This window comes from Strix uralensis, chromosome 3, assembly GCF_047716275.1.
Source record: "Strix uralensis isolate ZFMK-TIS-50842 chromosome 3, bStrUra1, whole genome shotgun sequence".
Taxonomy (NCBI): domain Eukaryota; kingdom Metazoa; phylum Chordata; class Aves; order Strigiformes; family Strigidae; genus Strix; species Strix uralensis.
In genome coordinates this window covers 105,120,482-105,135,741 of record NC_133974.1, presented here as the reverse complement: position 1 = coordinate 105,135,741, position 15,260 = coordinate 105,120,482, and the positions used below count along the sequence as shown (strand labels likewise).

Below are 15,260 nucleotides of genomic sequence, written 5' to 3'. Positions count from 1 at the left end.
TTTGTCAGGATCATTTTGAAATGCTTGGTAAATGATTTATACTTAGTTTCAGATAATGCTGGACTCATGTAAATAAAGATATGACACCTCTTGCACAGATGGACTAACGCCAAACCTGCTGCTTCTGTTTCGATCTCTTGATATCCATTCATAAGGATATACTTCACTTAGAGCTAACTTAATAGGCTTGGAAAGAGTGGGGCAGCCTTCTTGATATTGCAAGCTGCATAATGAAGATTCTCTCTGACATTTTCCTTATGCCCTGGAAAACACACTCATATTTCTCCTTACTCATTTAGGTCCATTTGTTCTTCAGAACTGCCAAACACTTGATGTATATTTAATTTAAGATAGATATTTTCTTCCATGCTGCTCTTACAAATTGTGTTAGTTTATCAGCTGTGATAATTATTCTGACTGAGCAGTACATGCGTTCCTGTTTGGCTTGCACTGGAGACAAAGCCTTCTCTCTATACCCAATAGGTCCCAACCTTCCTTTAACAATAGTGGAATATTAATAAATGGTGACAATGTACAGGCAGGTAACACCACAGTAATACTTCTGGAGGGTTCCCAACTGGCAGTTCCCCTTTTCTTTCATTTTACTAAATGCATGGCCACGAGGATGTTGAGTCATTAACCATTACTTAAATATTTTCAGCATTACTTAAATATTTTCAGCCATAATGCGACAAATTTCTGAAAAGGAGAATCTTTGATGTTTGCATATTTTTCAGACTTGTTATTTCAAAAAATCTGAGGAATCTCCTTACAACTTGCATTTCTAAAATACTTCACCAATTAACATCTTTTTCTGTTACTGTAAATTCAGACCTTCCTGAATATTTTTCATTCTTTATAAGTCTTGTCTTGTGTGTGAACAGTACAAGCCTGAGTGTTGCAAAGCCATGAAATAGTTGGATATAAGTTTGGTTTAAAAAATATTTTGTGGTTTGTATGACTGGAGAAAAATTCCTGTATTTTCAAAATCTGTTTCCCTATACTCATCAGTTATGTGAGGCATAAAATATGTCACAAAAAGCAGGAAGGGCATTCTAGGATACTTCCTTTTCTGTTGAATAACTGCCAGAAATCTAACCTAGGTTTCTACACCAATTGTCTAAATTGTTTACATAAAGCTTAACAGCCTTTTAGTCAGTACCAAACTCCATCATGCTTTCCACTAGTCTTCCATGAAATACTGTATTTTTATGACAATCTATTTCTGATTGAAGCATTTTACATAAATCGTAGTTGGACTTTGAAAGCTGCTCAGGGTTCTTTCTTCTCTTTCTTTCTTTCTTTCTTTCTTTCTTTCTTTCTTTCTTTCTTTCTTTCTTTCTTTCTTTCTTTCTTTCTTTCTTTCTTTCTTTCTTTCTTTCTTTCTTTCTTTCTTTCTTTCTTTCTTTCTTTCTTTCTTTCTTTCTTTCTTTCTTTCTTTCTTTCTTTCTTTCTTTCTTTCTTTCTTTCTTTCTTTCTTTCTTTCTTTCTTTCTTTCTTTCTTTCTTTCTTTCTTTCTTTCTTTCTTTCTTTCTTTCTTTCTTTCTTTCTTTCTTTCTTTCTTTCTTTCTTTCTTTCTTTCTTTCTTTCTTTCTTTCTTTCTTTCTTTCTTTCTTTCTTTCTTTCTTTCTTTCTTTCTTTCTTTCTTTCTTTCTTTCTTTCTTTCTTTCTTTCTTTCTTTCTTTCTTTCTTTCTTTCTTTCTTTCTTTCTTTCTTTCTTTCTTTCTTTCTTTCTTTCTTTCTTTCTTTCTTTCTTTCTTTCTTTCTTTCTTTCTTTCCATGGTTTTTATTGTATAAATAGTGTGACACATTAAAGTGACGTGCCATTGGGAAATTAACTAGTTCATGGGAAAGAACATCAGATTAGTGTGCTTTAAGTAAGGCTTAGACTTATGGTCTTAAGGTGAATGGAAAGGTGGATGACAAATATCACTATTGTTTCTGTGATAGCTGCTTTGGATGTACCATGTTCCTTTATTACAGAGGCACATTTAAGTCACAGTTACAGTACGCGGATCTTGGTTCCTTTTTCTGCATGTCTAGGTGTGTTTATAGCTACATGTAAATAGGCATCTGAATTTCTAATTTAAGAATAGTGCTGTTTAATCATTTTGGTGTGAAGTGGTGCTGCACAGGGTCTGCACATGTAAGAGAATAAGTAATCAGGTAGCAAAGAGTGAATTTTTACACTAGTGATAATATACTGCCTGTGTTCTGTATCTGGAAATATATCATTAGTAATTTCTAATTCTAATTTGTGACTTAATCAATAAGTTTCATGTTCTTTCTGTGAGCATACATGGTTTCCATCAACAGAGGTACCTAAATATATAAAATTTTATAAAAATATCTTGAGGGATATTTATGATATTTTTATTTTAAAATTTTTCTACTTGGTACAAATTAGAGTTGGAATCCGTGCTGAATAGACAGTAAGGGCATCTAAAAGAGCTCTTCCAAGAGTTGAAAGCTTTCTCATTAGGGCAGTGGGTGAATAGCTTTGCGTCCCCCCTGTTAGTCACTGTAGGTGGTTATTCAGAGGTGACTAGACAATTTGGCTTATTAAAAGCTTCTGGGTCCTCATTGCTTATCTTTCCAGGATCGTTGGTGAGACTGGGTGAGTTCATACAAAGGATGCATAAGTGGTAAAAATTTCCACAGTCTATTCTAGGAGAAATGTAGAAAAGGAAGGAAAGTATCAATAGTGGAAAGTAACCCATCTTGGTACAGTATGTCAATAGCTTCCTTTTGAAAGTTTAATTTCGTACTGACTTCAACTTTGGAGTTATATATGATCACTTAATTTGAATATTGTTAGTAATTTGTTTTCTGATCAAGGAAAATAATTTAATCCAAATGACAAGAATGTTCACATGTTCTCATGAGTTGGTGTGCTAGCCTTTTCATCAGCTCAAGGATAAGAGTGCTCTCCTACATATCAAAATAATTGTGGTGCCTTCTGCTATTCTTGAAAGTTAGGGTAAAAGTGTTATGTTCATTTCAACTAATGTGTTTTGGATTTTTGAGATATAGCTCTTGGGATTTAATACCATTGTTGCAATGTCACATGACAATTTTTAAGGTTTTAAATTGTACTGGGAATTAAAATCATGTATAACTGAAGTCTTTCTCCTAAGTTTACAGGCAGAGATAGAGTACATAGAAAACTAGTCAAGGAAAACTCAAAGTGAGGTACACTGAAGAAATCAAAAGATTAAATAGATAAATAGAAAAAGGGAGGTACAAGTCTTAGCTTAACTATGAGAAGAAGCTGCATGACAGAGGTTGAGGCAGAATTAAGAAATAGTAGTTAGAGCTAGAACATAATTTAAAATATTTGCACACAGGACAAAGGAAAATCCAGGGAACTAAATAGATTAAGTTCAGAATAGTTGAGAGAAATAACAAGATGACTTCTTCCACCAAAGAGACTGTCCCTAGTGGTGCTTCTTTGGGAGGTACATTAATCAACACTGCAGTGGTCCAGCCAGAGAACAAAAAATATTAAAGCAACTAGACTAAAATAATTCCTTGTTCCTACACCTTATCACCAGGTAACGGAGTGCTGCTTAGAGGTAGAACTGCTGTGGGGGAAAGCCACGGGTTCTGCAAAATCTGTGGCCTTCATGTGCTGTCATATAAATTGTGGTCACAACAGGTGTTAGTTTACAGGCTTCAGCAGAGAAGCTGAGGACATGAATGAGCATAGAGATTAGTCTATTCCTTCAGGAGATCCAACTAGAGGAGCAGTATGTCACGTTAACTATGAAGCGTAAGAAAGTTTCGGTTGCGATTTCTGCGTTCTCTTTGTAAGTTAGGTGGAGGACCTCACTTTACTCTGACACCTTCTGAAAGCGCTGCCATTTAACATTACAGTCGTGTCCCTGAGTATCACAAGAAAATTCAGGACGGTGACACCAATAGTGTAACATAAAGCAGATACATTCCCAACAATGACTACTAACATATAGTGTCTGTTGCTTTTCTGCAAGAAAGAAAAAGTAGTGATTATAAAATCTAAACAGTCTAGCTGGAAAAAAAAATAAAAAATTGTGAAGCAGTGGGACTGAAAAATACACTGTGATCTACCTACACAAGATTGGAAGGGGGAGAGAGTTGGGGTGAAATACGAAAGCCTCTTAAGGGTTCGCCACTTGTGAATTATGCATCTTACTCTCACTAGTAGGTGTAAATGCATAATTCTAATCTGTTCTTATTACTTATTTATAACATGCAGTAGAATGTAAATTCTATGCCTCCTTTGTAGAAGCTTAACATGCCAGTTAAGGTATGCAGATATTTCAGGGAGCCTACACAGACAACTTTCTTGGTATAGCACACTGTTGCCAATTAAAGGGCATAAACTTCAAACAATAAATTAAACTAGCTCTTCCCCCCCACTTACAGGAGCAATATAGACAGGATGTAAGAAATAAGGGAGAGGATCAACAGATAATAAGAAGAGCATTCATCTTGAAATAAACTACTCTGCATTATTATTATTTATGATAGTTACTGTTATTAATAAAGTACATGTGGCATAGAGAAAAAGCCTGCAACAACCACTGAATTTATGAGACTGGGGACAGATGCATGCTCTTTCTTTTATATCGCTGGCACTGATCGATTTGTATTTTTCCCTGATGATGGTTTATGCCATTATAACTGTTTGGTGGCTCCTTACTATTGAGTTATGGTTGCAAAGCACTTCACAAACGAGAACAAGCCTCTGAGCATTATATCCTAATCTGCACATCCTATAGATACGCCATAATACAGAGCAGCTGACTGCACCACCTGTGATCTGTGTACCCACAAACATGATTTATTCTGGTAATCCCAGTTTAATGCATCACATCAGATTGTGGCAGTTATATTATCTGATGACATTACTGACACTACATGACATAACCGGGTAGTGCAACATGTCAAGTTGAAAAAAACTTTGGGCTTTTCAGGGTTTTGGGTTTTGATTTTTTCATGTATGTGTGTTTTGAAAATAAATATAAAGCAAGTAAACTTTTTTTTAAAAAAGGGGGAAAAAAGAAATCCCAATAATTTTCCCCATCCACATATTGACCGTATTAATGACTCAACGGCTGGGGCGGATTGCTCCAGTAAGGACAGAGGAGAGCAGGTAGAAGTACAGTTTATTTTACTATACTGCTAATTCTGTGGCCAGCTGAAATCTAGCTCAGCTTTTGTAGTCTTACAACAGAATTAACTTGCTATAAATTGTCTTGTTTAGAATCGGTGCTCAGAAGCTGAGTCCTCCCACTATTCTTGTTCCAGCACTACAGTAATGTTTTAGTAAACCCCTTTATTCTCTGACTATAATTCAGATATACAGAGCTGTTCTGGTCCTGGGAAGGTGATAGTATCTCTTCTAGAGAAACTCTTAAATCACATGATGCCTTGTCTGGATGGTGAGAGTTGTTCTCTAGTCATCTTGCATGCCTGGTACTGTACAAAATGGTGGAACAAGTTACTGATGATGGATGTAAAAGGCATATATAACTAAATGAAGCTCATAATCTATAAATAAAAATTACTAATCTGTAACCTCTATCTGATAGCTGTTTAAACAGCCATTGTCATATTTTTCTTGTTTAGATTCCAATTTCTAGTCTGAGTGTGCTCTCTCAAGTTTCTGCTTGCTTGATGAATTTATTTTTTTTAAGTATTTTCTCGATTAAAACAATTATTTTGGGTTTAAAATGGTATTTTGCAATTCAGTATGCATATTCAATTTTAAGAAGTAAAAATCTACTAGTAAAATTATTTTCTTTTTTTCAAAGCAAATATTTCTTTTGGAAGTCAATTTCCTTCTTCCCATCCCTCTTTTTCTTCACTTAGGCAGGAAAACTTAAAAAATAAAATACAGTGTTGGAGAGTTCTAAGTAGTCTTAGATACAGAGAGAGAAATATAGGAATCTTGTAGGACTCTTCTACAGATTTTCCAATTACAGTGATGTTTATAAGAATAATTTAAAAAACATGATGTTGATATTTAATGTCTTTCCCCGAGAATTTGATTTGTAAAGATAAACCCGAATCTTCTTGTCTGCAGTAAATATTCCATGATTTTGGGTGGGGTGAGTTTCTCTGAAAATTCCACTTTCTAAATTTATTCGTTGTCCTTTTTTACCTCTGTATTATTGAAAGTTCATGGGAACACAGGGTCCTAATTGCTTTTCTATGTAGCACTTACTACCTTATATACCTGTATGGTGTGTCATCACTGTTTCCTTTTCTCAGGTTGTTTTTTCAGTCTCTTTTCCTAGGAGATTGTTTGTAAGCCAGGCCATTTGTTTGTAAGCCTGTGCTCACTGCCATTTTCCAGACAGACTTTATTTCTGCACTCTCTAATATATGCTATTCCAGTTGAGACTGCACTATTGATTTGTATAAAATGGATAGTAATAGTTGCTGTATTACTTACCATATATTCTTATATAACTTAATATCTTACTGGCTTCTCTTACTGCAGCTACACATTCATATGTGTTTTTCAGTAGGTTGTAAAAGTGGCAGTCAGGCACTTCTCTTGACCTGATACAATTAACTTGGCACCAAAGGTAAGGTGGATCTGAATTTTCTTTCTCCCACTGCAGCAAGATCAGAATTACTTGGGAATACAAGATGTACTTCTGTTAGTGAGCCAAGGGGTTCTTGGTCATGCTAATGTGAATCCAAAGTAGTTTCAGTTTTATAGCAGCAGGTATTTGAGATTCAAATTTGCAACATAGTTGCCTAGTGCAAATATATTTTCCAGTTGTGAACATAAAGCTGAAGTAATACAGAGGTAAAATGTTCAAAACACTTTTTTTTTTTCTTTTTCACTTTTTTGGGCTCAACGTTGACTGAGAGATCATGGTTCTTATGATGTATACTAACAACTCCACTCTATTTAAGCTGATAGCAATACAGTGACTGGATTGGAAGCATTCATGAATGGCAATTTTCATTTAAATCTTAAAATAGGGCTGCGTCATGCCGTATGATGTGCAAAGAAAGGACAAAGAAAGAAATAACTAAGATAGTGATACTGGTATGACCACAATTACTTCTCTTTGTGTGCCTGGTAAAAATTAATGTTCTCGGTCCTCTTTCTGCTTTCTCCCCCGTGACCTTCAAACTCACCTTATTTGTCCAGCTGTTATAATTGAAGTAAACTAGGGAGACAGTGCATGGTTTTAATTCTAGTAAGCAAAGATGTAACTTGGAAGTTCATTAGGTTCATTTGATGCTGAATGTTTGCACTGACTGGCTATGTGACTTTTTTGGCAGCAATTGAAACCTTTAAAAAACCCTCCCCAAATGCCTCTATATTTTTCTGACAGTGACTAATGGTGATGGGCCAGGGGAACACTTTAGGGATGTTAGGAGAAGGAAGGTTCCAAGGAGCTTGATGCATGCACCGTGATTCAGTGACATGAGATGTCTTTAGAGTCACACAAGGAATCAGGTAGATTAATTGGTGGTAAAGTATTAAGAGAAGTTTAAATGTCCTTCTCTGATGTTTCCCTTCAACTTTTTCTAAACAGTGTGGTATGTGGCAATTCCCATGATTTGAGTTTTCAGCTGAGCACCTTTAGGATTTCAAGCTAGTGTGTCCTACTTGGAGGGCAAGAAAAACCTGGAAAATATTCCCATCATAGCTATCTCAGGGACATGACTTCAAAATAAAAGACTGGAATCCTTGTATTTCAACTTTTGCAATGGGAAAAGAATAATATGTATGTTTAATTAAAAAGATGTGTATCTTGCTAGGGTAAGGTTAAAACTAGTAGTTTTACCAAAAAAAAAAAAAAAAAACCAAAAACCAAAAAGGAAAAAGGAAACAAAATAATCAGGAGTGGATGCTAATGTGGCCTTGTGAGTTGGCCAGGATAAACATAACATTTGAGGGATGGGTTTGTGCTCTAAGTAGTACAAGAGTTTGGACTGATAAATGGCAGAAAGGTTTTTCTGTGCAACAGTTAAGAGTTGTAAGAGCATAACCAAGAGACACTGTTATTAAATATGAAAACAAATAGACTTTATAATCTTTGCTGTTGAAACATAGTTATATTTAAAAGCATTAAAGTACTTTGGAGCTACCACTTCTTCAGAAGTAGAACTGTAGTTCTACCACGGGCATGTAATAGCTTCATTAATTGTTTGAAATCATTGCAAACTGAAATGATTAAAGATCTTTTTGTTTCACATTTGTGCCAAAGGGTTTTTCTTCTTGAATATAACTTTTTACTCGATCCAACATGACTGTCATGTTTTTGGTGCTCCCATATGATACGTGGTTTTGTGCTATGCTCTTTACTTCCTCAGATGGGGCCTGGAAGCTGTACCTTTCCTGAACTCTTCTGAAGCATATAAATCTCAAATGAAATGAGGATTTACTCCTTTATCAGTAATTTGGAAAACCAGCGATATTTACTGCTGAGCTTCTAAAACACATCAGCATTTGTTGGCCAGCTAGAAGCAAAGTTGTTTCATCCATATGCCATTGTGTCAAAGTTTTTGCTGGTTAGAGAGCAGAACAACAGCTTATGGTGCTTCCTGAAAATAATTATTTGTGACCCTGAGTTTATTTGTGTCTCTTTATTTCTTGTCCTTGTTTTTAGTGGCTTTACAAAATTCTTTTAATTCTCACTCTGGAATATTCTTTGTTATTAATTAATATCTGTTAGAATTTGCTGCTATCTTGGAAGATAGCTGTTCAATTAATGGGCCAATTCCACATGTGAAAGGCCATTTATTGCTAGGTTAGACAATTAGATACATGAGCACACTGTTTCCTTGGGCTTGATTGAGTTGCTGAAGTAGGCAAGTGGTGTGGTGTCATTTGTGACACCTTGGTTTTTCTGAAATATTTTCAAGGGAGTGATGAGTATGGCATGGGGTTCACAGGAGATCTGTGAAAAAGATGCAGCATTAGTGTAATACCTTCCCAGAGAAGGTTGTATATTAGTGATGGTTCTTCAATAGTCAATATAAGTGATTGGTCCTTTTCCTACAGAAAACAGGATATACTATACTAAAAGTTATATATGAGTTGTTGCTTGCTTTCAGAAAATGGTGGAAGGGAAAAAGCTGCTAATGATGTCTGATGGAGCAAGCCTGATAGTACGATCTTGGCACTTTATGAATTTGATTTTTTTTTTTTTTTTTGGTAGTGCATAAAAGTCAGGTGGTGACATCATTGTATTGGTGATGCAGATTTATAGTCCCAAAGAGTTTACCTTCTAATTAAATATTAAGTTACTGTGAGTTAACTTAACAAACTATGAGGAGGAAGATGAGAGAACAGAATAAGGATGTGAGTAATGAGCTGAAGTAGTCATCCAGTCTACCTACATAAACAACGTGGTGATTGGAATTCTTTGGAAGTTTTTCATCTTCATACTCTCTCAGCGGGTTTTCTTTGTTGTGCTGCTAACAATCCCTTGCTACAGTGCTGCTGTATTATTTTCCTTTGAATATAGCAATGGGATAGCTATTGTCTCAATTATTTTCCTGAAAGCAAGCTATGTGGGGTTCCTTACACAAGTCACGTTTCAACTGAGTGCTCACCAAGACAGGACGTTGCCGTTTCTGGTCCGTACAATAGCTGCCTGAAACCAGGGAGAGTGGGGAAATAGGGTAGAAAAGGGGAGGAAAGAAGGGTATGTGACTCTCTTGCTGTAAACCCGAATACAGAGTGCTGTATGTTACAAATAAATTAAAACACTGTAGACATTACTACTCTGTTATTTTTGAACTGTGATGTACTCTTGGCAGTAAGGCTCATTTTTTGAGTCAAGTTCTTAAATCTATAATTTCAGTGTTGTTTTTTTTTAACTCTACTATGTTTTTCTTCTCCATCTTGGTAACATCTCTCAAATTCCATGCTAAAAGTAGCACTGTAGTGTTGCATATTATCTTTCAATGACTACCCATTAAATTTGATCAAAGCAAAGTGAGTGTTCTTATTGACCATGCAAACAGGGTCATTCTTTATTCTTTCTGTCTCATGCATTGATTGTTCTATCAGGACTTATGCTGGTAGTTATTAGAAACTGGATATATACCAACCACTATAGTTAGATTTACCATGATATTTAAGATAGTTGCCTTGATTAGTGTGGGAAGTTCCATGTATACCACATATATAATAAATGTAGTGGTATGCAAATGTCAATTTTAATGATAGCCACTATAGTTAGCAATTCTCTTGCTGACATATGAGTTCGAAAAGAATTTAGTTTGTTTGTATTGCCTCTGAGGTCAAAGAGATGAAAAGGCAGGTTGATCCCTTATCTCCTTGCCCTTCCCCTTTCTCCCCCCTTCCCCCCTTTTCTTTGCTTTGGAGAAAGTAAGTTATGGTTTTAAAACAGATATGTGGGATTTTATTTTAGTATTCTTCTTCTATTCTATTTTTGATGTAAAAAATGCAGAATTATTTTTCTGTCTACTTTCTACCTTACTAGGGTGGTTTGAGGGAATCCTGTACCCCCAAGGAGGTCTGTTTTTTCTTTGCCCTTTAGTACATTTTGCCCTTCTGAATCCAGAAACGACTACAAGACCAAATCCTGAATTTAAGTTTTTCTCAATAAAACACTCTAATTTTCAAGTTTAGCCTTGTTTTGGTAAGAAATAAGTGATTTAAGAGAGTAGTTATTGGCAAATTGCAATAAGAAGCATTTGATATTATTTTAAAGTAGCACAGGGTACTGGAATTGTGGAACACACAGAAATATAACCTGATCAAGCAAATGTGTAGGAAAAAAATTCCAGTTGAAAAGAAAATAGTTGCCTGCTTATTGGGTTCATTTTGTAAATTGAGATCAATGAAATTCTTCCAGCAACAGTATGAAATCAATTGTAAAATAACATATAATTCATGCCCTATATTGTAAATTATAGTTTGTTTGACATTAATCACTGAGTTTTCCATGCACTGGGGTGCATTTTCTTTTAACGCATTCCTGGATAATGCTTGTGGATCCATTTTTAATGTGTTTGAGTGTGATCTGTTTTTCATGTCTACAATTGCCTACATTTGATCTTATGCAAATCATGCAATCAAGCAAATGGAAAACAAGACATTGTTGCTAGAGGACCTTGACAAACGGTGGCTTTGTAGTTTTAAGAACCTCTTCCCTCCTCATTCAGATTCATGTTTGTATCTGTAGTTGTTTGAATCCAGTGATCCATTATGAAACACTTTGAACTTTACATAAGAATATATCTGTCAAATCAGATTGTGACAAATAATTGCATCAGTTATGATGTAATGTGATTTTTATTGTTCAGTTTGTCAGTTTCTGGTTCTAATCTTTTAGAAACACTACCTGCACTATCTTTGTGAGCTCATCCAAACCTTGATGAAGGCTGCGGAGAGATTTGCATTGGCTGCAAAGCTCATGCTTTGAGCGACATTCTGAAGTCTCTAATTTCTGTATTTTCTTCTCCTGCTCTCTCTAAAGTAATTTTTCTTTTTAGTCTTTATCCCACTTAAATCTCTCAGATTCCACTGAAACTTCCTATTCAGCATTTATTAGTCAAAATACATTGGCGTTATTAAATCAAGATGAGGAATAAAAATTTCCTTTGATCCTGGAGATATGCTGCTTTTTCCATATTTTATTTTTCTACTTTTTTTTTTTTAACTTCTTCCTTCCTTCCTTCCCCTCTCAGTATGCTTATCAGTTGATCCTAAAGGATCTTGCTGCTCATATGTTCTGTTTCTGTTCCTTGTTATTCCTGTTCTTTTAAACTTTGCATGTTTCCCTGTCTTCTCTTTTTGCTTTTTCCATTCCAGGCACTGAGACACACATAGTAACTTATAGTTGCTTGTTCTTTCAGGGAGGGAAATAAAACATTTTTTCATCTTTCATTCTCTTCCTCCTTGACAAAGTTCTTCTCTCTTCAAATTTAACTAGTATTTCCAGGAACTCTTATGCATGCAAGTAGTCTTATCAGCTACAGTGTGCATCAAATCAGGGTTTCAGTACAAGCTACCTTTTTAAAAAAATCAGTTCCTTGATGAGGAATTTTTCTTAAAGGAGAGGAAGATAACCCTCCCCAACCCCCATCCCAAATTTGTGTACAAGGAAGACAGTGATCCACCATAAACAAGTGGAAAAGGAGAAATCCACTTTTTATCTTCCACTTTCCCTTGTGTTATGTTCACCCTGCTAAGTGAAGCCCCACAATACAGTTTCAACTTAGAGAGAAGAATCTGTATTCACTGTTTACAAGGATATGAATTAAATAGTGCCGTGGATTGCTTTCAGCTGTTCATTTTTGCATTGCTAAAAGTAAAACCCTTCTGGTCACTTGTTTGCCCACCCAGAACACGGAGTATCTGATACTTGTCTCAAAGACTTCCATCTCCATCTGTACTTTTTGTGGCTTCTCTGATGGCAATACAGTCGGTGCAGTATGCGGAGTTTACTTTCTCTGCTTGCTGAGCCAGCTTGAGCACCTGCTCTGGAGTGTGCTTTCCCCCTCTCACCCACATAAGTACTGCTTAACCCTGGTAGAATCAGCCCCATTATGTTGATTAAACATGTCACTGTGTTACAGGCATTCACTTGATGATTTTTTTTTTAGTTACTGCATTTTTTTTTAACTCGCACTTTGCCATGTGCTCCATAGAACAATACCACCGAGTGATACTGTGTTTTCAATAAAAGTGCATGAGTTCATTCTCTCCTCACACAGGGTGGAGTAAATCAGAAGGAATTCCATTCCAGCAGGGACTGGAAACATTATATGAGGGGAAAACTAATGAGAAAGAAGTTGGGTCTACAACATTTCTGCTTTAGTGATGTCTTTGTCATGCAGTTGCAATTTTTGAATTTGTGTTCAGAAATATTTTTGTACAAAATGATAATACTATTTGGCTCTGAAAACACTAGCATTTGTTATGTCTTGCAAAAACCCAGAACTTTTCTGGCGTACTAAAAATGTGTATCTATATTATATACATTTTACTTGTATACCTTATACTGTTGCCAAAATCTCAGTTGTAAATTCCTTCTTAAAGGATTTGCTCATTAAAATCTATGATTTGTATTTTAATAAAAAAAAGAAAAGGATTAGAAAACTATGTCTGCATTACTTTCCTACTACAATTTTTCTGACAACCATTCCTTTATTAGTATAGGGAAGAATATATGAAGTTAAAGATCTTTTAGAATATTTATTCAACAAAAATGCTACATTTTATTCACCATTTTCTGCAGTAATTGAAACCCAAAATAGCTTCATAATAAATAACCATTTAACAGTTGCTTTGCTATACTATTAGACATCTTGTGTTTACTGAAATATATTTTTCAAATATTTGGCATTCATGCAGCTGAAAACAAACAGGCAAAGAGAGAACAGGCCAGTAGGAGTGGTGGCAACAATGAGCTTTCTTTGTGTTCATGCTTATAGTGAAATCTGCATGGAGTGAATCATTGTATGTATTGATGCTTGACGTTCAAGTATCATACAGTACATTTAAAAAAATATATAATCTGGCTGTGTTAATGAACCTGTACTTGTTTTTTCCATTAATTTGATTTGATTTAATAATTTTAAAGGTGTTCATTTGCCACTGTAGCAAATTGATATATTATGTAGCACCTAAGAGTCTAACGTCTTTGTTTTGTTTGGGTGGTGTACATTCGAGTGTAAATGTGCTGTACAATGGGGTCATCTCAACCAAACTGTGCCCCATAGACCTATTAGTAGTCAGAATTTGAAGTTATTTGCTATTAAACAGCCAGCACCTATTCATGCCTCTGAGACAAATCTGAAACATTTAAGAGATACAGGTCCCTATTACTCTTGATTTTCTGAATTTACTACCTTCTGAAAGTTACAAAAAAACAAGGTAAAATTAATATACAAAGTAAATTTATATTCCTTTTTTGCCCTAGATTTAGCAGTTTTTACGCCACACCAGTTTCTGCTCACTGCGTGCACGCTTGCTGGCTGTACAAACAGTTACCAGGTCACCTTGTTTACAGCACAGCTGCCACCATCTCATGTAGATGCCCCGGTCCTGATGGTTTTGGATTCTAGAACAATATATGTACAGTAAGTAAGGATTTCTTCTTTTCTAACAACACAATAGTGCATCAGTTTATTCAAGAATTCCAGTGAGTTCAATCAGGGGAAGGGTTTGTAACATAAAATTAAATTTATTATGATTAAATGCATAGAAGTGATTAGTTTAGTGGTTCTGTGAACCTTCTGATTATCACTTGCCAACTTAATTTCCATTTTGTCTTTACGCAATCAGTATAACCTACATATGGGCATAGCCTCTGCAAACTTCAGTTCAGGAAATGTTCTGGTGATATGCCCATTTTGTAGCCTCTGCTTTGTGTGTTACTGTAATCATTTATCTACTGAGTACAAATACTGCATTAGAAGTATGCCTTAGATTTATTTTTATGGTGGCACAACTATGTTTTCATATCGTTAAAATAAACCCCACAAAGCCCCCTAAACAAAGCCTTACATTTTTCAGTATGGCCCGAATCTTTGCTGGTCTTAATCATATTTTGCTTTTATTTGCAGATGGAAAGAACCAGTAGAAGTAAATGGAATCCTAGATCGTTACATAATTTATATTGCCAACAATGAGCAGAATTTTACAAAGTGGAATGTAATCTATAACAGCACAGAACTTTTTCTGGATTTTACTATTCAGCAGCTTTTCCCGGGTACTGAATACCTCATAAAACTAGCTGTAAGTTTTAAAGATGAGTAGTAGAGGTGTAAAATGGTGAAAATGATTCGGATATTGTTAACATCTTAAATACTTAATGGTTCATGTGTCCACTTTATTTAACCTCCTCTTTCTGAAACTAAGGGGGATGTGCTATCCTGAACAACAGTAGGTATTTTGTTTCAGAACAGGCCCTCAAAAAATGTATATGTAATTTAAATACAGATATTCTTCAAGGATAAGTTGGATCATAACTAACAGAGGATTGACCAGAAATACATGAAAGACTTAAAAAATGTCTCCTGCCCCCAATTTACAAGAAAACATTTGTTTGAAAATGTTAGCCTTCCACATTTTGTACCATGATAATTTGCTCTTTCTTCATGGAATCTGTATGTAGAAGGAAATAGCAGAGAGTTCAGTGTAAAGTAGCTGTTTGTTTATTCAAAACATCTTTTAAAGATCTTGGTGTTTTCATTGCATTTCTTTATCATTGGTTTTATTTTGTGATGAAATAGAACAACTTCAGCTCACTAAGAAACCCGAA

General features: G+C 35.2%; 1 protein-coding gene across 1 annotated transcript in view; it reads left to right on the top strand.

The window, feature by feature from the left end:
* USH2A (usherin) overlaps positions 1-15,260 on the top strand; it is a 391,068-nt gene that overhangs the window by 180,349 nt on the left and 195,459 nt on the right. Inside the window, exons 32-33 of the mRNA XM_074863712.1 lie at positions 13,917-14,076; positions 14,563-14,734. Of these exons, the coding sequence (XP_074719813.1) occupies positions 13,917-14,076; positions 14,563-14,734 (332 nt within the window). The remainder of the gene's footprint in view (positions 1-13,916; positions 14,077-14,562; positions 14,735-15,260) is intronic.